The sequence below is a fragment of the Oncorhynchus masou genome, unplaced genomic scaffold, assembly GCF_036934945.1.
Source record: "Oncorhynchus masou masou isolate Uvic2021 unplaced genomic scaffold, UVic_Omas_1.1 unplaced_scaffold_819, whole genome shotgun sequence".
Lineage (NCBI taxonomy): Eukaryota > Metazoa > Chordata > Actinopteri > Salmoniformes > Salmonidae > Oncorhynchus > Oncorhynchus masou.
Window position 1 is genome coordinate 96,752 of NW_027014666.1, and position 25,358 is coordinate 122,109.

Sequence of the window (25,358 nt, forward strand, 5' to 3'; positions counted from 1 at the left end):
CAACGGTTAATATGTTTACCTCCTTCCCACAACGGTTAATGTTAACAACGTTAATGTCTACCTCCTTCCCACAACGGTTAATGTTTACCTCCTTCCCACAGGTTAATGTCTACCTCCTTCCCACAACGGTTAATGTCTACCTCCTTCCCACAACGTCATGTTTACCTCCTTCCCACAACGGTTAATGTTTACCTCCTTCCCACAACGGTTAATGTCTACCTCCTTCCCACAACGGTTAATGTTTACCTCCTTCCCACAACGGTTAATGTTTACCTCCTTCCCACAACGGTTAATGTTTACCTCCTTCCCACAGCGGTTAATATGTTTACCTCCTTCCCACCGTTACCAACAGTTAATGTTTACCTCCTTCCCACAACGTTAATGTTTACCTCCTTCCCATGTTAATGTTTACCTCCTTCCCACAACGGTTAATATGTTTACCTCCTTCCCACAACGTTATGTTAATCCTTCCCTAGCAGCGGTTAATGTCTACCTCCTTCCCACAACGGTTAATATGTTTACCTCCTTCCCACAACGGTTCATGTTTACCTCCTTCCTACAACGGTTAATGTTTACCTCCTTCCCACAACGGTTAATGTTTACCTCCTTCCCACAACGGTTCATGTTTACCTCCTTCCCACAACGGTTAATGTTTACCTCCTTCCCACCTCCTTCCCACAACGGTTAATGTTTACCTCCTTCCCCACAACGGTTAATATGTTTACCTCCTTCCCCCCAACGGTTAATGTTTACCTCCTTCCCACAACGGTTATATGTTTACCTCCTTCCCACAACGGTTAATGTTTACCTCCTTCCCCCAACGGTTAATGTTTACCTCCTTCCCCCAACGGTTAATATGTTTACCTCCTTCCCCCAACGGTTAATATGTTTACCTCCTTCCCACAACGGTTGATATGTTTACCTCCTTCCCACAACGGTTAATGTTTACCTCCTTCCCACAACGGTTAATATGTTTACCTCCTTCCCACAACGGTTAATGTTTACCTCCTTCCCACAACGGTTAATATGTTTACCTCCTTCCCACAACGGTTAATGTTTACCTCCTTCCCACAACGGTTAATGTTTACCTCCTTCCCACAACGGTTAATGTTTACCTCCTTCCCACAACGGTTAATATGTTTACCTCCTTCCCACAGACCAACGGTTCATGTTTACCTCCTTCCCACAACGGTTAATGTCTTCCTCCTTCCCACAACGGTTAATATGTTTACCTCCTTCCCACAACGGTTAATGTTTACCTCCTTCCCACAACGGTTAATATGTTTACCTCCTTCCCACAGCAGTTACCTCCTTCCCACAATTTAATGTTTATCCTTCATGTTTACCTCCTTCCCACAGCGGTTAATGTTTACCTCCTTCCCACAACGGTTAATGTTTACCTCCTTCCCACAACGGTTAATGTTTACCTCCTTCCCACAACGGTTAATATGTTTACCTCCTTCCCACAACGGTTAATGTTTACCTCCTTCCCACAACGTTAATGTTTACCTCCTTCCCACAACGGTTAATGTTTACCTCCTTCCCACAACGGTTAATGTTTACCTCCTTCCCACAACGGTTAATGTTTACCTCCTTCCCACAAACGGTTAATGTTTACCTCCTTCCCACAGCGGTTAATGTTTACCTCCTTCCCACAACGGTTAATGTTTACCTCCTTCCCACAACGGTTAATATGTTTACCTCCTTCCCACAACGGTTCATATGTTTACCTCCTTCCCTGGCAGTTAATACAACGGTTAATATGTTTACCTCCTTCCCACAACGGTTAATGTTTACCTCCTTCCCACAACGGTTAATGTTTACCTCCTTCCCACAACGGTTAATGTTTACCTCCTTCCCACAAACGGTTAATGTTTACCTCCTTCCCACAACGGTTAATGTTTACCTCCTTCCCACAGTTTACCAACGTTAATATGTTTACCTCCTTCCCACCGGCCAACGGTTAATATGTTTACCTCCTTCCCACAACGGTTAATGTTTACCTCCTTCCCACAACGGTTAATGTTTACCTCCTTCCCACAATGTTTACGGTTAATATGTTTACCTCCTTCCCACAACGGTTGAATGTCTACCTCCTTCCTTCCCTCCTTCCCACAATATGTTTCGGTTAATGTTTACCTCCTTCCCACAACGGTTCATGTTTACGGTTCCCAATTCATGTTTACCTCCTTCCCACAGGTTAATGTTTACCTCCTTCCCACAACGGTTAATATGTTTACCTCCTTCCCACAACGGTTAATGTTTACCTCCTTCCCACAACGGTTAATGTTTACCTCCTTCCCACAACGGTTAATGTTTACCTCCTTCCCACATGTTTACCTCCTTCCCACAACGGTTCATGTTTACCTCCTTCCCACAACGGTTAATGTCTACCTCCTTCCCTTTAATATGTTTACCTCCTTCCCACAACGGTTAATATGTTTACCTCCTTCCCACAGGTTAATGTTTACCTCCTTCCCACAACGGTTAATGTTTACCTCCTTCCCACAACGGTTAATGTTTACCTCCTTCCCACAACGGTTAATGTTTACCTCCTTCCCACAACGGTTAATATGTTTACCTCCTTCCCACAATTAATGTTTACCTCCTTCCCAGGCAACGGTTAATGTTTACCTCCTTCCCACAACGGTTAATATGTTTACCTCCTTCCCACAACGGTTAATATGTTTACCTCCTTCCCACAGGCCAACGGTTAATGTTTACCTCCTTCCCACAACGGTTAATATGTTTACCTCCTTCCCACAACGGTTAATATGTTTACCTCCTTCCCACAGGCCAACGGTTAATGTTTACCTCCTTCCCACAACGGTTAATGTTTCCTCCTTCCCACAACGGTTAATATGTTTACAACCAGCGGTTAATCCTTTCCCACAACGGTTAATATGTTTACCTCCTTCCCACAACGGTTAATATGTTTACCTCCTTCCCACAGGCCAACGGTTAATGTTTACCTCCTTCCCACAGCGGTTAATGTTTACCTCCTTCCCACAACGGTTAATATGTTTACCTCCTTCCCACAACGGTTAATGTTTACCTCCTTCCCACAGCGGTTAATATGTTTACCTCCTTCCCACAACGGCCAATGTCTTCCTCCTTCCCACAACGTTAATGTTTACCTCCTTCCCACAATGGTTAATGTTTACCTCCTTCCCACAACGGTTCATGTTTACCTCCTTCCCACAGCGGTTAATATGTTTACCTCCTTCCCACAACGTTAATGTTTATCCTTCCCACAACGGTTAATGTCTACCTCCTTCCCACAACGGTTAATGTCTACCTCCTTCCCACAACGGTTAATGTTTACCTCCTTCCCACAACGGTTAATGTCTACTTCCTTCCCCTTAACGGTTAATGTCTACCTCCTTCCCACAACGGTTAATATGTTTACCTCCTTCCCACAGCTGTTAATATGTTTACCTCCTTCCCACAACGGTTAATGTTTACCTCCTTCCCACAACGGTTAATATGTTTTTACCTCCTTCCCACAACGGTTCATGTTTACCTCCTTCCCACAACGGTTAATCCTTCCCTGTTTGTTTACCTCCTTCCCACAGCGGTTAATGTCTACCTCCTTCCCACAACGGTTAATGTTTACCTCCTTCCCACAACGGTTAATATGTTTACCTCCTTCCCACAGCGGTTAATATGTTTACCTCCTTCCCACAGTTAATGTCTACCTCCTTCCCACAACGGTTAATGTCTACCTCCTTCCCACAACGGTTAATATGTTTACCTCCTTCCCACAACGGTTAATATGTTTACCTCCTTCCCACAACGGTTCATATGTTTACCTCCTTCCCACAACGGTTAATGTTTACCTCCTTCCCACAACGGTTAATATGTTTACCTCCTTCCCACAGCAGTTAATATGTTTACCTCCTTCCCACAGGCCAACGGTTCCGCTACACGTACTATGACGAGGCTCAAGGAGAGATCCACAGATCCATTGAACACCTTGATAAAATGGTAAACACAGTCTGATATTCAGGTATTTCTAGTAACATGAAATATGTCTGTACACACCATCATATCTGTGTTTATATATTCAGGACTCTGACATTGCTTGTTCTAATATTTCTATATTTCTTAATTCCGTTCTCTTTATTTTGGGGGATTTGCTTATTTTGTTAAGTATTACAGCACTGTTGAAGCTATGAACGTAAACATTTCGCTACACCTGCAATAACATATGTAAAATGCACTACTTGACCAAAAGTATGTGGACACCTGCTCGTCAAACATCTCATTCCAAAACCATGGGCATTAATATGGAGTTGATCCCCCCGTTTGCTGCGATAACAGCCATCCCTCTTCTGGGAAGGAGTTCCATTAGATGTTGGAACGTTGCTGCAGGAACTTGCTTCCGTTCAGCCACAAGAGTATTAGTGAGGTCGGGCACTGATGTTGGGTGATTAGGCCTGGCTCACAGTCTGTGTTTCAATTCCTCCCAAAGATGTTCGATGGGGTTGAGGTCAGGGCTCTGTGCAGGCCAGTCAAGTTCTTCCACACCGATCTCGACAAACAGTTTCTGTATGGACCTCTCTTTGTGCACCGGGGCATCGTCATGCTGAAGCAGGAAACGGTCTTCCCCAAGTTGGAAGAACAGAATCGTCTGGAATGTCATTGTTTGCTGTAGCATTAAGATTTCCCTTCACTGGAACTATGGGGCCCGAACCATGAAAAACATCCCTTGGCCATTAACCCTCCTCCACAGGTGGTGTTCGCCTGGTATCCAAACCCAGATTAGTCCGTTGGACTGCCAGATGGTGAAGCGTGATTCATCACTCCAGAGAAGATGTTTCCACTCCTCCAGAGTCCAATGGTGGCGAGCTTTATACCGCTTCAGCCGCCGCTTGGCATTGCGCATGGTGATCTTAGGCTTGTGTGCGGCTGGTCGGCCATGGAAACCCATTTCATGAAGCTCCAGACTAACAGTTATTGTGCTTACGTTGCTCTATAGTGAGTGTTGAAACTGAGGATAGACGGTTTTTATGCGCTTCTGCACTTGGCGGCCCTGGTTCTGTGAGCTTCTGTGGCCTAACCACTTTGCGGCTGAGCCATTGTTGCTCCAAGATGTTTCCACTTCATATTTCTGATACTTCAAAATGGCCGCCCTTTGCCATGACAGCTTTGTACACGCTTGGCATTCTCTCAACCAGCTTCAGCTGAAATGCTTTTCCAACAGTCTTGAAGGACTTCCCACATATGCTGAGCACTTGTTGGCTGCTTTTCCTTCCCTCTGCGGTCCAACTCATCCCAAACCATCTCAATTGGGTTGAGGTCGGGTGATTGTGGAGGCCAGGTCATCTGATGCAGCACTCCATCACTCTCCTTCTTGGTCATATAGCCCTTACACAGCCTGGAGGTGTGTTGGGTCATTGTCCTGTTGAAAAACAAATGATAGTCCAAACCAGATGGGATGGCGTATCGCTGCAGAATGTTGTGGTAGCCATGCTGGTTAAGTGTGTCTTGAATTCTAAATAAATCATTGACAGTGTCACCAGCAAAGCACCATCACGCCTCCTCCTCCATGCTTCACGGTGGGAACCACACATGCGGGGATCATCCATTCACCGACTCGGCGTCTCACTATGACACGGTGGTTGGAGCCAAAAATCTCACATTTGGACTCATCAGACCAAAGGACAGATTTCCACCGGTCTAATGTACATTGCTCCTGGTTCTTGGCCCAAGCAAGTCTCTTCTTCTTATTGGTGTCCTTTAGTTGTGGTTTCTTTACAGCAATTTGACCACGAAGGCCTGATTCACGCAGTCTCCTTTGAACAGTTGATGTTGAGATGTGTCTGTTACTTAAACTCTGTGAAGCATTTATTTGGGCTGCAATTTTGAGGCTGGTAACTCTAATGAACTTATCCTCTGCAGCAGAGGTAACTCTGGGTCTTCCTTTCCTGCGGCGGTCCTCATGAGATCCAGTTTCATCAAAGCCCTTGATGGTGTTTGTGAATGCACTTGAAGAAACGAAAGTTCTTGAAGTTTTCCGTTTTGACTGACCTTCATGTCTTAAAATAATGGACTGTCGTTTCTCTTTGCTTATTTGAGCTGTTCTTACAATAATATGGACTTGGTCTTTTACCAAATAGGGCCATATTCTGTATACCAACCCCACCTTGTCACAACACAACAGATTGGCTCAAATGCATTAAGATGGAGAGAAAGGCACACCTGTGAATTGAAATGCATTCCAGGTGACTACCTCATGAAGCTGGTTGAGAGAATGCAAAGAGTATGCAAAGCTGTCATCAAGGCAAAGAAAGGGTGGCAAATTTGAAGAATCTCAAAACATTTTATTTGTTTAACACTTTTTTGGTTACTACATGATTCCATATGTGTTATTTCATAGGTTTGATGTCTTCACTATTTTTCTACAATGTAGACAATAGTAAAAATCAAGAAAACCCCTATAATGAATAGGTGTCAACTTTTGACTGGTACTGTAGCTAACTGTTAGGGGTACTGTTTCTAAACCCTCTCTTTGTCTCTCCAGGGTTATATAGTAAATCATATCAGACTGTTCTAAACCCCTCTCCCTTGTCTCTCCAGGGTTAGGGTTATATAGTTAACTATCAGACTGGGTTCTAAACCCCTCTCTCTGGTCTCTCCAGGGTTATATAGTTAACAGACTGGGTTCTAAACCCCTCTCCCTTGTCTCTCCAGGGTTATTATATAGTTAACCATATCAGACTGGGTTCTAAACCCCTCTCTCTGGTCTCTCCAGGGTTATATAGTTAACCATATCAGACTGGGTTCTAAACCCCTCTCTTGTCTCTCCATGGGTTATATAGTTAACTGTATCAGACTGGGTTCTAAACCCCTCTCTCTGGTCTCTCCAGGGTTATATAGTTATGTATCAGTTAACCCCTCTGTCTCTCCAGGGTTATATAGTTAACATATCAGACTGGGTTCTAAACCCCTCTGTCTGGTCTCTCCAGGGTTAGGGTTATATAGTTAACCATATCAGACTGGGTTCTAAACCCCTCTCTCTTGTCTCTCCAGGGTTAGGGTTATATAGTTAACCATATCAGACTGGGTTCTAAACCCCTCTGTCTCTCCAGGGTTATATAGTTAACCATATCAGACTGGGTTCTAAACCCCTCTGTCTCTCCAGGGTTAGGGTTATATAGTTAACCATATCAGACTGGGTTCTAAACCCCTCTCTCTGGTCTCTCCAGGGTTATATAGTTAACTGTTAGGGGTATCAGACTGGGTTCTAAACCCCTCTCCCTTGTCTCTCCAGGGTTAGGGTTATATAGTTAACCATATCAGACTGGGTCAAACCCCCTGGTCTCTCCAGGGTTATATAGATAACTGTATCAGACTGGGTTCTAAACCCCTCTCTCTGGTCTCTCCAGGGTTAGGGTTATATAGTTAACCATATCAGACTGGGTTCTAAACCCCTCTGTCTCTCCAGGGTTATATAGTTAACCATATCAGACTGGGTTCTAAACCCCTCTGTCTCTCCAGGGTTAGGGTTATATAGTTAACTGTATCAGACTGGGTTCTAAACCCCTCTCTCTGGTCTCTCCAGGGTTATATAGTTAACTGTATCAGACTGGGTTCTAAACCCCTCTCTCTGGTCTCTCCAGGGTTATATAGTTAACCATATCAGACTGGGTTCTAAACCCCTCTCTCTGGTCTCTCCAGGGTTAGGGTTATATAGTTAACCATATCAGACTGGGTTCTAAACCCCCTCTCTGGTCTCTCCAGGGTTAGGGTTATATAGTTAACCATATCAGACTGGGTCTCCCCAGGGTCTCTCCAGGGTTATATAGTTAACTGTATCAGACTGGGTTCTAAACCCCTCTGTCTCTCCAGGGTTAGGGTTATATAGTTAACCATATCAGACTGGGTTCTAAACCCCTCTCTCTGGTCTCTCCAGGGTTAGGGTTATATAGTTAACCATATAACTGTATCTCTCTGGTCTCTCCAGGGTTATATAGTTAACCATATCAGACTGGGTTCTAAACCCCTCTGTCTCTCCAGGGTTAGGGTTATATAGTTAACCATATCAGACTGGGTTCTAAACCCCTCTCTCTGGTCTCTCCAGGGTTAGGGTTATATAGTTAACCATATCAGACTGGGTTCTAAACCCCTCTCTCTGGTCTCTCCAGGGTTAGGGTTATATAGTTAACCATATCAGACTGGGTTCTAAACCCCTCTCTCTGGTCTCTCCAGGGTTAGGGTTATATAGTTAACTGTATCAGACTGGGTTCTAAACCCCTCTCTCTTGTCTCTCCAGGGTTATATAGTTAACCATATCAGACTGGGTTCTAAACCCCTCTCTCTGGTCTCTCCAGGGTTAGGGTTATATAGTTAACCATATCAGACTGGGTTCTAAACCCCTCTCCCTTGTCTCTCCAGGGTTAGGGTTATATAGTTAACTGTATCAGACTGGGTTCTAAACCCCTCTCCCTGGTCTCTCCAGGGTTATATAGTAAATCATATCAGACTGGGTTCTAAACCCCTCTCCCTTGTCTCTCCAGGGTTAGGGTTATATAGTTAACCATATCAGACTGGGTTCTAAACCCCTCTCTCTGGTCTCTCCAGGGTTATATAGTTAACTGTATCAGACTGGGTTCTAAACCCCTCTCTCTGGTCTCTCCAGGGTTATATAGTTTACTGTATCAGACTGGGTTCTAAACCCCTCTCCCTTGTCTCTCCAGGGTTATATAGTTAACTGTATCAGACTGGGTTCTAAAACCCCTCTCTCTGGTCTCTCCAGGGTTATATAGTTTACTGTATCAGACTGGGTTCTAAACCCCTCTCCCTTGTCTCTCCAGGGTTATATAGTTAACTGTATCAGACTGGGTTCTAAACCCCTCTCCCTTGTCTCTCCAGGGTTATATAGTAAATCATATCAGACTGGGTTCTAAACCCCTCTCCCTTGTCTCTCCAGGGTTATATAGTAAATCATATCAGACTGGGTTCTAAACCCCTCTCTCTGGTCTCTCCAGGGTTAGGGTTATATAGTTAACTGTATCAGACTGGGTTCTAAACCCCTCTCTCTAGTCTCTCCAGGGTTAGGGTTATATAGTTAACTGTATCAGACTGGGTTCTAAACCCATCTCTCTGGTCTCTCCAGGGTTATATAGTTAACCATATCAGACTGGGTTCTAAACCCCTCTCTCTTGTCTCTCCAGGGTTATATAGTTAACTGTTAGGGGTATCAGACTGGGTTCTAAACCCCTCTCCCTTGTCTCTCCAGGGTTATATAGTTAACTGTTAGGGGTATCAGACTGGGTTCTAAACCCCTCTCTCTTGTCTCTCCATGGTTATATAGATAACTGTATCAGACTGGGTTCTAAACCCCTCTCTCTTGTCTCTCCATGGTTATATAGATAACCATATCAGACTGGGTTCTAAACCCCACTCTCTGGTCTCTCCAGGGTTATATAGTTAACTGTTAGGGGTATCAGACTGGGTTCTAAACCCCTCTCCCTTGTCTCTCCAGGGTTATATAGTTAACTGTTATATCAGACTGGGTAAACCCCTGTCTCTCCATGGTTATATAGATAACTGTATCAGACTGGGTTCTAAACCCCTCTCCCTTGTCTCTCCAAAGTTATATAGTTAACCATATCAGACTGGGGGTCTCTCCAGGGTTATATAGTTAACCATATCAGACTGGGTTCTAAACCCCTCTCTCTGGTCTCTCCAGGGTTATATAGATAACTGTATCAGACTGGGTTCTAAACCCCTCTCTCTGGTCTCTCCAGGGTTGGGGTTATATAGTTAACCATATCAGACTGGGTTCTAAACCCCTCTCTCTTGTCTCTCCAGGGTTATATAGTTAACTGTTAGGGGTATCAGACTGGGTTCTAAACCCCTCTCTCTTGTCTCTCCAGGGTTATATAGTTAACCATATCAGACTGGGTTCTAAACCCCTCTCTCTGGTCTCTCCAGGGTTAGGGTTATATAGTTAACTGTATCAGACTGGGTTGTAAACCCCTCTGTCTCTCCAGGGTTAGGGTTATATAGTTAACTGTATCAGACTGGGTTGTAAACCCCTCTGTCTCTCCAGGGTTATATAGTTAACTGTATCAGACTGGGTTCTAAACCCCTCTCCCTTGTCTCTCCAGGGTTAGGGTTATATAGTTAACCATATCAGACTGGGTTCTAAACCCCTCTCTCTTGTCTCTCCAGGGTTATATAGATAACTGTATCAGACTGGGTTCTAAACCCCTCTCTCTGGTCTCTCCAGGGTTAGGGTTATATAGTTAACCATATCAGACTGGGTTCTAAACCCCCCTCTCTTGTCTCTCCAGGGTTATATAGTTAACCATATCAGACTGGGTTCTAAACCCCTCTCTCTGGTCTCTCCAGGGTTATATAGTTAACCATATCAGACTGGGTTCTAAACCCCTCTCTCTGGTCTCTCCAGGGTTAGGGTTATATAGTTAACTGTATCAGACTGGGTTCTAAACCCCTCTCTCTGGTCTCTCCAGGGTTAGGGTTATATAGTTAACCATATCAGACTGGGTCTCTCCAATATAGTTAACTGTATCAGACTGGGTTGTAAACCCCTCTGTCTCTCCAGGGTTAGGGTTATATAGTTAACTGTATCAGACTGGGTTGTAAACCCCTCTGTCTCTCCAGGGTTAGGGTTATATAGTTAACCATATCAGACTGGGTTCTAAACCCCTCTCTCTTGTCTCTCCAGGGTTATATAGATAACTGTATCAGACTGGGTTCTAAACCCCTCTCTCTGGTCTCTCCAGGGTTAGGGTTATATAGTTAACCATATCAGACTGGGTTCTAAACCCCCCTCTCTTGTCTCTCCAGGGTTAGGGTTATATAGTTAACTGTATCAGACTGGGTTCTAAACCCCTCTGTCTCTCCAGGGTTATATAGTTAACCATTTCAGACTGGGTTCTAAACCCCTCTGTCTCTCCAGGGTTAGGGTTATATAGTTAACTGTATCAGACTGGGTTCTAAACCCCTCTCTCTGGTCTCTCCAGGGTTATATAGTTAACTGTATCAGACTTAACCCCTCTCTCTGGTCTCTCCATCAGACTGGGTTCTAAACCCCTCTGGTCTCTCCAGGGTTATATAGTTAACCATATCAGACTGGGTTCTAAACCCCTCTCTCTGGTCTCTCCAGGGTTATATAGATAACTGTATCAGACTGGGTTCCTAAACCCCTCTCTCTGGTCTCTCCAGGGTTGGGGTTATATAGTTAACCATATCAGACTGGGTTCTAAACCCCTCTCTGTCTCTCCAGGGTTATATAGTTAACTGTTAGGGGTATCAGTTAACCCCTCTCTCTTGTCTCTCCAGGGTCCATATCAGACTGGGTTCTAAACCCCTCTCTCTGGTCTCTCCAGGGTTAGGGTTATATAGTTAACTGTATCAGACTGGGTTCTAAACCCCTCTGTCTCTCCAGGGTTAGGGTTATATAGTTAACTGTATCAGACTGGGTTCTAAACCCCTCTGTCTCTCCAGGGTTAGGGTTATATAGTTAACCATATCAGACTGGGTAAACCCTCTCTTGTCTCTCCAGGGTTATATAGATAACTGTATCAGACTGTTCTAAACCCCTCTGGTCTCTCCAGGGTTAGGGTTATATAGTTAACTGTATCAGACTGGGTTCTAAACCCCTCTCTCTGTCTCTCCAGGGTTATATAGTTAGGGTTATATAGTTAACTGTATCAGACTGGGTTCTAAACCCCTCTCTCTGGTCTCTCCAGGGTTAGGGTTATATAGTTAACTGTATCAGACTGGGTTCTAAACCCCTCTGTCTCTCCAGGGTTAGGGTTATATAGTTAACCATATCAGACTGGGTTCTAAACCCCTCTCTCTGGTCTCTCCAGGGTTAGGGTTATATAGTTAACTGTATCAGACTGGGTTGTAAACCCCTCTGTCTCTCCAGGGTTAGGGTTATATAGTTAACTGTATCAGACTGGGTTGTAAACCCCTCTGTCTCTCCAGGGTTAGGGTTATATAGTTAACCATATCAGACTGGGTTCTAAACCCCTCTCTCTTGTCTCTCCAGGGTTATATAGATAACTGTATCAGACTGGGTTCTAAACCCCTCTCTCTGGTCTCTCAGGGTTAGGGTTATATAGTTAACTGTATCAGACTGGGTTCTAAACCCCTCTGTCTCTCTGTTAACTCAGACTCCAGGGTTAGGGTTATATAGTTAACTGTATCAGACTGGGTTCTAAACCCCTCTGTCTCTCCAGGGTTAGGGTTATATAGTTAACCATATCAGACTGGGTTCTAAACCCCTCTCTGTCTCTCCAGGGTTATATAGATAACTGTATCAGACTGGGTTCTAAACCCCTCTGGTCTCTCCAGGGTTAGGGTTATATAGTTAACCATATCAGACTGGGTTCTAAACCCCCTCTCTTGTCTCTCCAGGGTTAGGGTTATATAGTTAACTGTATCAGACTGGGTTCTAAACCCCTCTGTCTCTCCAGGGTTATATAGTTAACCATATCAGACTGGGTTCTAAACCCCTCTGTCTCTCCAGGGTTAGGGTTATATAGTTAACCATATCAGACTGGGTTCTAAACCCCTCTCTCTGGTCTCTCCAGGGTTATATAGATTGTAGACTGGGTTAAACCCCTAGGGTTGGGGTTATATAGTTAACCATATCAGACTGGGTTCTAAACCCCTCTGTCTCTCCAGGGTTATATAGTTAACTGTTAGGGGTATATAAACCCCTAGGGTTAACTGTATCAGACTGGGTTCTAAACCCCTCTCTGGTCTCTCCAGGGTTAGGGTTATATAGTTAACTGTATCAGACTGGGTTCTAAACCCCTCTGTCTCTCCAGGGTTAGGGTTATATAGTTAACTGTATCAGACTGGGTTCTAAACCCCTCTGTCTCTCCAGGGTTAGGGTTATATAGTTAACCATATCAGACTGGGTTCTAAACCCCTCTCTCTTGTCTCTCCAGGGTTATATAGATAACTGTATCAGACTGGGTTCTAAACCCCTCTCTCTGGTCTCTCCAGGGTTAGGGTTATATAGTTAACCATATCAGACTGGGTTCTAATATAGTTAACCAGACTGGGTTGTAAACCCCTCTGTCTCTCCAGGGTTAGGGTTATATAGTTAACTGTATCAGACTGGGTTGTAAACCCCTCTGTCTCTTAGGGTTATATAGTTAACCATATCAGACTGGTTCTAAACCCCTCTCTCTTGTCTCTCCAGGGTTATATAGTTAACTGTATCAGACTGGGTTCTAAACCCCTCTCTCTGGTCTCTCCAGGGTTAGGGTTATATAGTTAACCATATCAGACTGGGTTCTAAACCCCCCTCTCTTGTCTCTCCAGGGTTAGGGTTATATAGTTAACTGTATCAGACTGGGTTCTAAACCCCTCTGTCTCTCCAGGGTTATATAGTTAACCATATCAGACTGGGTTCTAAACCCCTCTGTCTCTCCAGGGTTAGGGTTATATAGTTAACTGTATCAGACTGGGTTCTAAACCCCTCTCTCTGGTCTCTCCAGGGTTATATAGTTAACTAAACCCCTCTCTCTGGTCTCTCCAGGGTTATATAGTTAACTGTATCAGACTGGGTTCTAAACCCCTCTGGTCTCTCCCATATCAGACTGGGTTCTAAACCCCTCTCTCTGGTCTCTCCAGGGTTAGGGTTATATAGTTAACCATATCAGACTGGGTTCTAAACCCCTCTCTGGTCTCTCCAGGGTTATATAGTTAACTGTATCAGACTGGGTTCTAAACCCCTCTCTCTTGTCTCTCCAGGGTTAGGGTTATATAGTTAACCATATCAGACTGGGTTCTAAACCCCTCTCTCTGGTCTCTCCAGGGTTATATAGTTAACTGTATCAGACTGGGTTCTAAACCCCTCTCTCTTGTCTCTCCAGGGTTAGGGTTATATAGTTAACCATATCAGACTGGGTTCTAAACCCCTCTGTCTCTCCAGGGTTAGGGTTATATAGTTAACCATATCAGACTGGGTTCTAAACCCCTCTGTCTCTCGTCTCTCCAGGGTATGGGCATTATAGAAACACTGGACCCCATGTCCTTCACCAACTACTTGAAGAAATACCACAACACCATCTGTGGCCGTCATCCTATTGGAGTGCTGCTAAACGTGAGTCATAACAAGTACAACAACAACCATGTTATAATCTGACATCTACAGTGCACCTTTGTTAGTTATACATCACATGACACACCCCTGTGTGCCAGAAGATCTGTGTATCTGACTGTTCCTGTGTCATGTGATGTACACTACAAACATTTGGGGTCACTTAAAAATGTCCTTGTAATGTCCTTTTTGTCCATTTAAAATAACATCAAATTGATCAAAAATACATTGTAGACATTGTTAATGTTGTAAATGAATATTGTAGCTGGAAACGGATGGAATATCTACATAGGAGTAGAGAGGCCCATTATCAGCAACCATCACTCCTGTGTTCCAGCGGCACGTTGTGTTAGCTAATCCAAGTTTATACTTTTAAAAGGCTAATTGAGCAATAGAAAACCCTTTTGCAGTTATGTTAGCACAGCTGAAAACTGTTCTAATTTAAAGAAGCAATAGCACTGGCCTTCAGACTAATTGAGTATCTGGAGCGTCAGCATTTGTGGTTTTGATTACAGGCTGAAAATGGCCAGAAACAAAGACCTTTCTTCTGAAACTCGTCAGTCTATTCTTGTTCTGAGAAATGAAGGCTATTCCATGTAAGAAATTGTCAAGAAACTGAAGATCTCATACAACGCTGTGTACTACTCCTTCCACAGAACAGGGCAAACTGGCCCGAACCAGAATAGAAAGAGGAGTGGGAGGCCCCGGTGCACAACTGAGCAAGAGGACAAGTACATTAGTGTCTCTGGACGCCTATGTAGATATTCCATAAAAAATCTGCCATTTCCAGCTAGAATAGTCATTTGCAACATTAACAATGTCGACACTGTATTTCTGATCAATTTGATGTTATTTTAATGGACAAAAAAATATATTTTCTTTCAAAAACAAGGACAAAGTGACACTAAACCTTTGAACGGTAGTGTACATCTGACTGTTTCTTGCTTTCTTCCCACTTGATTGATTGTGTTTTCCAGGCCGTGTCTGAGCTGAGGAAGAGTGGATCAGAGATGAACTTCTCCTTCCTGAACTATGCCCAGTTGTCCCAGTGCAGGGACTGGCAGGACAGCTCTGTTAGCTACGCAGCCGGGGCCCTCCTTGTACATTGATGTGGTTCACCTCGGACATTCCCAAATGGCACCCTCTTCCCCATATAGTACTTTTTGACCAGTGCCGATAGTAGCCTTGTCCAAGCCAGAAAGGCTCCCCTCTCCTCACCCTCCTCCTCACCCTCCTCCTCTCCTCACCATCCTCCTCTCCTCACCATCCTCCTCTCCTCACCATCCTCCTCACCACCCTCCTCCTCTCCTCACCCTCCTCCTCTCCTCACCCTCCCCCCCTCATCCCTCCCCCTCTCCTCACCCTCCTCCTCTCCTCACCCTCCCCTCCCCTCACCCTCCTCCCCCTCCCCTCTCCTCCCTCACCATCCCCTCCTCACCCTCCTCCTCTCCTCACCATCCTCCTCTCCTCACCTCCTCTCCTCACCATCCTCCTCTCCCTCACCATCCTCCTCTCCCCCCTCCTCCCCCCCTCACCCTCCTCTCCTCACCATCCTCCTCTCCTCACCATCCTCCTCTCCTCACCATCCCCCTCTCACCTCCCCTCTCTCCTCACCCTCCTCCCTCCTCACCCTCCTCCTCTCCTCACCATCCCCCTCTCCTCACCATCCCCCTCTCCTCACCCTCCCCCTCTCCTCACCCTCCCCCTCCCCTCCCCCTATCCTCTCCTCACCCTCTCCTCTCCTCACCCTCCCCCTACTCCTCACCCTCCCTCCCCTCTCACCCTCCTCCTCTCCCCTCACCCTCCCCCTCTCCTCCCTCCCCCTCTCCTCACCCTCCTCCCTCACCCTCCTCCTCTCCTCACCCTCCTCTCCCCCATCCTCCTCTCCTCACCCCTCCCCTCTCCTCACCCTCCTCCTCCCTCCCATCCTCCCTCTCCTCACCCTCCCCTCTCCTCTCCTCCTCCCCTCACCCTCCTCCTCCTCACCCTCCCCCTCCCCCCCCTCCCTCTCCTCACCCTCCTCCTCCTCACCCCCCCTCCTCCCCTCTCCTCACCCCCTCCTCTCCTCACCCTCACCCTACTCCTCGCCTCCCCCTCTGCTCACCCTCCTCCTCCTCTCCCCTATCCTTTCCTCACCCCCCTCCCCCCCTACTCTCCCTCACCCTCCCCCTACTCCTCACCCTCATCCTCCCCTCTCCCTCACCCTCACCCTCCTCCCCTACTCCCTCCTCCTCCTCCCTCACCCTCCCCTCTCCTCCTCTCCCCCTCCTCCTCCCTCCCTCACCTCCTCCTCACCCCCTCCTCTCCTCACCCTCCCCTCTCCTCACCCCCCCCTCTGCTCACCCTCCTCCTCCCTCACCTCCCCCCCTCCTCACCCTCCTCACCCTATTCCTCGCCTCCCCCTCTGCTCACCCTCCTCCTCCTCTCCTCCTTCTCTCCTCACCCTCCTCCACTTGAAGTGTGGTTGCATTGTTATTTATTTTTTAGATTTTTTTGGATTGGAAGGGAAGGGGTGTTTTTGGTTATTTTCATCTGGGATGGAGGACAGTAATGGGGTTGTATTTGGGGTTCGTTTAGGGACTCGACTTGTTCCTTATGACCCTGTTGTTTTCCTGAACAAGACTTTTAAAATGAATATTAAAACTTTCAAATAAGGTATAAGCATTAAGTCATCTTTACATGTGCACTCTTTGCAGACCTCATGTGATCTCACTAAAGGAATAATAAAAACTGCAGGTGTAAATGGAATGCATATTTTACTGAAATGATGACAATGAAATGACTTTTGACTGACTGCTTTACAAGCTTGGATAATGTCCTGGTAGTAAAACCCTGGCCCAAATGGCACTACTTTGGACCCGAGCCTGTAGGGTGCCTTTTGGGCCTCTGAGAATAGAATCCTAGGTAGCTACTAGCTAACACCGTTAACGTCTTAAAGCCACTGAGAATAGCATCCTAGGTAGCTACTAGCTAACACCGTAACATCTTAAAGCCACTGAGAATAGCATCCTAGGTAGCTACTAGCTAACACTGTCTTAAAGCCACTTAGCATCCTAGGTAGCTACTAGCTCTTTCTTAAAGCCACTGAGAATAGCATCCTAGGTAGCTACTAGCTAACACCGTTAAATGTCTTAAAGCCACTGAGAATAGCATCCTAGGTAGCTACTAGCTAACACTGTTAACGTCTTAAAGCCACTGAGAAATAGCATCCTAGGTAGCTACTACTAGCTAACACCTTTGTTAACTTCATGGAGCCTACTGTTGTAGTTGCTAACAAAGCCTGCATCCTAAATTGCACCTTATTCCCTATATAGTGCACTATCCTATTAGCCTTGTTCAACAGTCCTGATGTTTAACATGACATTAGAGGTGTTTAACATGGATGTTTACCATGACATTATAGAGGTGCAGGATGTTTACCATGACATTATAGGTGCAGAATGTTTACCATGTCATTAGAGGTGCAGGATGTTTACCATGACATTATAGGTGCAGAATGTTTAACGTGACATTAGAGGTGCAGGATGTTTACCATGACATGACATTAGAGGTGCAGGATGTTTAACATGACATTAGAGGTGCAGGATGTTTACCATGACATTAGAGGTGCAGGATGTTTACCATGACATTAGAGGTGCAGGATGTTTAACATGACATTAGAGGTGCAGGATGTTTAACATGACATTAGAGGTGCAGGATGTTTAATGACATGACATTAGAGGTGCAGGATGTTTACCATGACATTAGAGGTGCAGGATGTTTACCGTGACATTAGAGGTGCAGGATGTTTACCATGACATTAGAGGTGCAGGATGTTTACCATGACATGACATTAGACATTAGAGGTGCAGGATGTTTACCATGACATGACATGTTTAACATGACATTAGGGTGCAGGATGTTTACCATGACATTAGAGGTGCAGGATGTTTAACATGACATTAGAGGTGCAGGATGTTTACCATGACATTAGAGGTGCAGGATGTTTAACGTGACATTAGAGACATTAGAGGTGCAGGATGTTTACCATGACATTAGAGGTGCAGGATGTTTACCATGACATTAGAGGTGCAGGATGTTTACCATGACATTAGAGGTGCAGGATGTTTACCATGACATTAGAGGTGCAGGATGTTTAACATGACATTAGAGGTGCAGGATGTTTACCATGACATTAGAGGTGCAGGATGTTTAACGTGACATTAGAGGTGCAGGATGTTTACCATGACATTAGAGGTGCAGGATGTTTACCATGACATTAGAGGTGCAGGATGTTTACCATGACATTAGAGGTGCAGGATGTTTACATTAGAGGTGACATTAGAGGTGCATTAGAGGTGCAGGATGTTTACCATGACATTAGAGGTGCAGGATGTTTAACATGACATTAGAGGTGCAGGATGTTTACCATGACATTAGAGGTGCAGGATGTTTACCATGACATTAGAGGTGCAGGATGTTTACCATGACATTAGAGGTGCAGGATGTTTACCATGACATTAGAGGTGCAGGATGTTTACCATGACATTAGAGGTGCAGGATGTTTACCATGACATTAGAGGTGCAGGATGTTTAACATGACATTAGAGGTGCAGGATGTTTACCATGACATTAGAGGTGCAGGATGTTTACCATGACATTAGAGGTGCAGGATGTTTACCATGACATTAGAGGTGCAGGATGTTTACCATGACATTAGAGGTGCAGGATGTTTAACATGACATTAGAGGTGCAGGATGTTTAACATGACATTAGAGGTGCAGGATGTTTAACATGACATTAGAGGTGCAGGATGTTTAACATGACATTAGAGGTGCAGGATGTTTAACATGACATTAGAGGTGCAGGATGTTTACCATGACATTAGAGGTGCAGGATGTTTACCATGACATTAGAGGTGCAGGATGTTTAACGTGACATTAGAGGTGCAGGATGTTAGAGTGGAGTTACAGATTACAGGGAAGGTTGGACTGCTAACCTGGACACTTATAAGAAATCCTGCAATGCCCTCCAATGAACCATCAAACAGGCAAAGTATCAATGCAGGACTAAGATTGAATCGTACTCCGACGCTGGTCTGATGTGGCAGGGCTAACAAACTGTTAGACTACAAAGGGAAGCACAGCCGAGAGTTGCCCATTGGCACGAGCCTACCAGAAGTGCTAATTTACTTCTATGCTCGCATCGAGGCAAGTAACACTAAAACATGCATGAGAGCATCAGGTGTTCCGGATTACTCTAATCACGCTCTCCGTAGCCAATGTTAGTAAGACCTGTAAACAGGTCAACATTCACAAGGCCGCAGGGCCAGACGGATTTCCAGGATTTGTACTCCGAGCATGCGCTCACTAACTGGCAAGTGTCTTCACGAACATTTTCAACCTCTACCTGTCCAAGTCTGTGGACAACATGTTTCAAGCAGACCACCATAGTCCCTGTGCCCAAGAACATAAAGCCCACCAGCCTAAATGACTACCGACCCGTAGCACTCATGTCTGTAGCCATGAAGTGCTTTGAAAGGCTGTTCATGGCTCACATCAACACCATTATCCCAGAAACGGTAGACCCACTCTAATTTGCATACCGTCCTAACAGATCCAAATATGATGCAATCTCTATTGCACTCCACACTGCCCTTTCACACCTGGACAAAAGGAGCACTTGTGTTGAGAATGCTTTTCATTTACCACAGCTCAGCGTTCAACACCATAGTGCCCTCAAAGCTCATCACTAAGCTAAGGACCCTGGGACTAAACACCTCCCTCTGCAACTGGATCCTGGACTTCCTGACTGGCTGTCCCCAGGTGGTAAGGGTAGGTAACAACTCACCTGCCATGCTGATCCTCAATACGGGGGCCCCTCAGGGTGCGTGCTTGGTCCCCTCCTGTACTCCCTGTTCACTCATGACTGCACGGCCAGGCACAACTCCAACACCATCATGAAGTTTGCCAATGACACAACAGTGGTAGGCCTGATCACCAACAATGACGAGCCTATAGGGAGCAGGTCACAGACCTGGCCGTGTGGTGCCATGACAACAACCTTTTCCTCAACGTGATCAAGACAAAGGAGATGATTGTGGACTACAGGAAAAGGAGGACCGAGAATGCCCATTCTCATCGACGGGCTGTAGTGCAGCAGGTTGAGAGCTTCAACTTCCTTGGCGTCCATATCACCAACAAACTAACATGGTCCAAACACACCAGGTCAGTCGTGAAGAGGGCACGACAAAACCTATTCCCCCTGTCATGAGAATTATGTTCTCAAGGTTCATAACCCAATTTAATTATACTACTCAGTCTGCAACCTAGAATTTGTGAGATACTGGTTGAATGAAACAGACGGAGGCCCAGCTAAAATAGTCAAAAAAGTTCATTCATGAGAGCGCTGGTCTGTTGTACAAAACCATTCATTTAATACTGGCTTCTTACGCACACACTTCCACACACAAACATTAGGTATCCTACGCACACACTGTCCTGCTACCCAGCCGACAAAGATTAGGGGAGTCCATGAGAATCACTCCCCTCAAGACAGGGAGACCCTGGGAAGTACTCTACCCCTGCCTGTTCGGGCGGCGGTCGTCGTCGCCGATCTACTAGCCACCACTGATCCCCTTTTCTGTTTGTTTGGTCTTATTGGTTGCACCTGTCTCTTATTTTGGTTTTTGATTCATGTCTATTTAAGTATGTTAGGCCCGCCTATTTTTATGCGGGATTGTTTTTCTGTTAGTCAGGTTGTGCGTGCTGTGTTCCTGTCCGGTTGTGCGTGCTGTGTTCCTGTCCGGTTGTGCGTGCTGTGTTCCTGTCCGGTTGTGCGTGCTGTGTTCCTGTCCGGTTGTGCCCTGTGTTGGGTTGGACTATTTTCTGTCGATTTTCGCCTGTTGTTTTGGGTGTTGGTTTTGGGAATCCTAATAAAGTCGGTTTCCTCTGCTCTCTGCATCTGATTCTGCTCCCACCACTCCAGGCGTTTGTGACAGAATCCTGCTCCTCTGAACCCCTCAATGGAGTCAGCAGGAGCAGCTGCACCTTCTCTCCCATCCATGGAGGAGCGAGTCCTCCATCATATGGCCATTCTCCACTGTACCGGGTTGGCAATGGACCAGATGATGGAGAGGATGGACCGATGGGAGAGGAGTGGCCTCCCTACCTCAACCCCAGCTCCTCTTCCACCAGCACCACCTACCCATCCTACAGCATCCGGATCCAGTGCTCTGCGTCTGGCGCTCCCCAGGGAGTACGATGGAACGGCGGCTGGGGGCCAGGGGTTCTTACTACCGCTGGAGCTGTACCTGGCTACCGTTCGTCCGACTCCCTCGGGGGAGGAGAGCGTGAGTGTCCTCGTCTCCTGTCTAGCAGGTCAAGCCCTGGAGTGGGCCAACGCAGTGTGGGATGGCCCAGACTCGGCAAGGGATCAATACCCCAAGTTGTACGGCTGTTTCACCTGCGACAGGAGATGAGGAGCGCGCAGGACTTTGCGCTGGAGTTCCGGACCTTGGCCGCTGTGGCGGGGTGGAACAACAGGGCCCTGATGGACCACTATCGCCGTAGCCTCCGGGAGTACGGATGCTGTCAGGACGCCACCCTCTCCCTCGATGAACTCATTGACATGTCAATCTGACTAGACAACCTGCTGGCTGCCCCCGGGCGTCCAGAATGGGCCCTGTTGGTTCCACCTCCAGGCACTCCCGCTCCAATCCCCAGGGAGTTAGGGGGGGGGGGGCTGCATCGAGGGGGACCGGGGGAGGAGGCTCCTCCTCACACTGCCGATCGGTGCTGGAGGAGCTCGTCTGGGAGTCGGGATGGCAGGCAGAGCACTCCTCGTTCACCCCAGGTGAGTCAGCACCAGACTCACCCAGAGCTCCCTGTTGGTCATATGTTCTTACTAGTTTCTGTCTCTGAGTTTTTCTCCCTCTCTACAGCATAAGGCGCTAGTCGATTCAGGCTCAGCTGGGAACTTTATGGATCGTGGGCTCGCGTTAAGGTTTGGATTAGTTACCCACTACCTCTCATCGCCACGGCGGTGGAATCATTTCACGGGGCGGGTTTTTTCACAAAACTGGACCTTAGGAGTGCTTTAGAAGGCAGGGTAGAGGTGGCTGCTCCCTGTTGTACTTTAGAAGACAGGGTAGAGGTGGCTGCTCCCTGTTGTACTTTAGAAGACAGGGTAGAGGTGGCTGCTCCCTGTTGTGCTTTAGAAGGCAGGGTAGAGGTGGCTGCTCCCTGATATACTTTAGAAGACAGGGTAGAGGTGGCTGCTCCCTGTTGTGCTTTAGAAGGCAGGGTAGAGGTGGCTGCTCCCTGTTGTACTTTAGAAGGCAGGGTAGAGGTGGCTGCTCCCTGTTGTACTTTAGAAGGCAGGGTAGAGGTGGCTGCTCCCTGATATACTTTAGAAAACAGGGTAGAGGTGGCTGCTCCCTGATATACTTTAGAAGACAGACTAGAGGTGGCTGCTCCCTGTTGTGCTTTAGAAGGCAGGGTAGAGGTGGCTGCTCCCTGTTGTGCTTTAGAAAACAGGGTAGAGGTGGCTGCTCCCTGATATACTTTAGAAAACAGGGTAGAGGTGGCTGCTCCCTGATATACTTTAGAAGGCAGGGTAGAGGTGGCTGCTCCCTGTTGTACTTTAGAAGACAGGGTAGAGGTGGCTGCTCCCTGTTGTACTTTAGAAGGCAGGGTAGAGGTGGCTGCTCCCTGATATACTTTAGAAAACAGGGTAGAGGTGGCTGCTCCCTGATATACTTTAGAAGGCAGGGTAGAGGTGGCTGCTCCCTGATATACTTTAGAAAACAGGGTAGAGGTGGCTGCTCCCTGATATACTTTAGAAGACAGACTAGAGGTGGCTGCTCCCTGTTGTGCTTTAGAAGGCAGGGTAGAGGTGGCTGCTCCCTGTTGTGCTTTAGAAAACAGGGTAGAGGTGGCTGCTCCCTGATATACTTTAGAAGGCAGGGTAGAGGTGGCTGCTCCCTGTTGTGCTTTAGAAGGCAGGGTAGAGGTGGCTGCTCCCTGTTGTACTTTAGAAGACAGGGTAGAGGTGGCTGCTCCCTGTTGTACTTTAGAAGACAGGGTAGAGGTGGCTGCTCCCTGTTGTGCTTTAGAAGGCAGGGTAGAGGTGGCTGCTCCCTGATATACTTTAGAAGACAGGGTAGAGGTGGCTGCTCCCTGTTGTACTTTAGAAGACAGGGTAGAGGTGGCTGCTCCCTGTTGTACTTTAGAAGACAGACTAGAGGTGGCTGCTCCCTGTTGTACTTTAGAAGACAGACTAGAGGTGGCTGCTCCCTGTTGTACTTTAGAAGGCAGGCTAGAGGTGGCTGCTTCCTGTTGTACCTTAGAAGGCAGGCTAGAGGTGGCTGCTCCCTGTTGTACCTTAGAAGGCAGGCTAGAGGTGGCTGCTCCCTGTTGTACTTTAGAAGACAGACTAGAGGTGGCTGCTCCTGTTGTACTTTAGAAGACAGACTAGAGGTGGCTGCTCCCTGTTGTACTTTAGAAGACAGGGTAGAGGTGGCTGCTCCCTGTTGTACTTTAGAAGACAGGGTAGAGGTGGCTGCTCCCTGTTGTGCTTTAGAAGGCAGGGTAGAGGTGGCTGCTCCCTGATATACTTTAGAAGACAGGGTAGAGGTGGCTGCTCCCTGTTGTACTTTAGAAGACAGGGTAGAGGTGGCTGCTCCCTGTTGTACTTTAGAAGACAGACTAGAGGTGGCTGCTCCCTGTTGTACTTTAGAAGACAGACTAGAGGTGGCTGCTCCCTGTTGTACTTTAGAAGGCAGGCTAGAGGTGGCTGCTTCCTGTTGTACCTTAGAAGGCAGGCTAGAGGTGGCTGCTCCCTGTTGTACCTTAGAAGGCAGGCTAGAGGTGGCTGCTCCCTGTTGTACTTTAGAAGACAGACTAGAGGTGGCTGCTCCCTGTTGTACTTTAGAAGACAGACTAGAGGTGGCTGCTCCCTGTTGTACTTTAGAAGACAGGGTAGAGGTGGCTGCTCCCTGTTGTACTTTAGAAGACAGGGTAGAGGTGGCTGCTCCCTGTTGTACTTTAGAAGACAGGGTAGAGGTGGCTGCTCCCTGTTGTACTTTAGAAGACAGACTAGAGGTGGCTGCTCCCTGTTGTACTTTAGAAGACAGACTAGAGGTGGCTGCTCCCTGTTGTACTTTAGAAGACAGGGTAGAGGTGGCTGCTCCCTGTTGTACTTTAGGTCTTGTTTTGTTCTGCAAACTATAAAGAGGATAGATGCATGATGATCAAATCACAGTAATTGTATAATCAATCCTAATGTTGTCTATTGGAAGCCAACGTATGTGTTAATCCAATCTGTGAGATGATGATGTACTGCGTAGTTTTGGTGGCTGTCAGTCTTGTAGGATACCTGCTTTGCATTTGCCAGGTTGTGTGATTTTGACAGCTTCTTTTCCAGGAGCTGTGTTCTCTTAAAAAAAAATGAAACATCTGTATGAGATTATCTTTGTGATATTTTTGTTTCAATATGTTTGCAATCAATCACAGGTGTGTTATTATTATACTATAGACCTCCTTCTCTTGGTTGATGGACTCCTGCATGACATGGTCAGTCCTGTATAGTCTCATAACATGGTTATAACTATAATGTTGATGAGACTATACAGGAAGACCATCCATGATATCAACATTATAGTTATAACCATGTTATGAGACTATACAGGACTGACCATCCATCAACATTATAGTTATAACCATGTTATGAGGGTATACAGGACTGACCATCCATGATATCAACATTATAGTTATAACCATGTTATGAGACTATACAGGACTGACCCTCCATGATATCAACATTATAGTTATAACCATGTTATGAGGGTATACAGGACTGACCATCCATCAACATTATAGTTATAACCATGTTATGACTATACAGGACTGACCATCCATGATATCAACATTATAGTTATAACCATGTTATGAGACTATACAGGACTGACCATCCATCAACATTATAGTTATAACCATGTTATGAGGCTATACAGGACTGACCATTCATCAACATTATAGTTATAACCATGTTATGAGGCTACACAGGACTGACCATCCATGATATCAACATTATAGTTATAACCATGTTATGAGGCTATACAGGACTGACCATCCATCAACATTATAGTTATAACCATGTTATGAGACTATACAGGACTGACCATCCATCAACATTATAGTTATAACCATGTTATGAGACTATACAGGACTGACCATCCATGATATCAACATTATAGTTATAACCATGTTATGAGACTATA

At 46.2% G+C, this 25,358-nt stretch overlaps 1 protein-coding gene across 2 annotated transcripts in view; it reads left to right on the plus strand.

The window, feature by feature from the left end:
* The window catches only part of LOC135537572 (protein MEMO1-like), a 67,743-nt gene extending 52,313 nt beyond the window's left edge, over positions 1 to 15,430 (plus strand). For both annotated transcript variants that reach the window (XM_064963704.1, XM_064963705.1), the window contains 3 exons: positions 3,911 to 3,987; positions 13,997 to 14,101; positions 15,076 to 15,430. In XM_064963704.1, the coding sequence (XP_064819776.1) occupies positions 3,911 to 3,987; positions 13,997 to 14,101; positions 15,076 to 15,207 (314 nt within the window). In that variant the 3' untranslated portion in view covers positions 15,208 to 15,430. The remainder of the gene's footprint in view (positions 1 to 3,910; positions 3,988 to 13,996; positions 14,102 to 15,075) is intronic.
* The last annotated feature ends 9,928 nt before the right edge of the window (positions 15,431 to 25,358 follow it).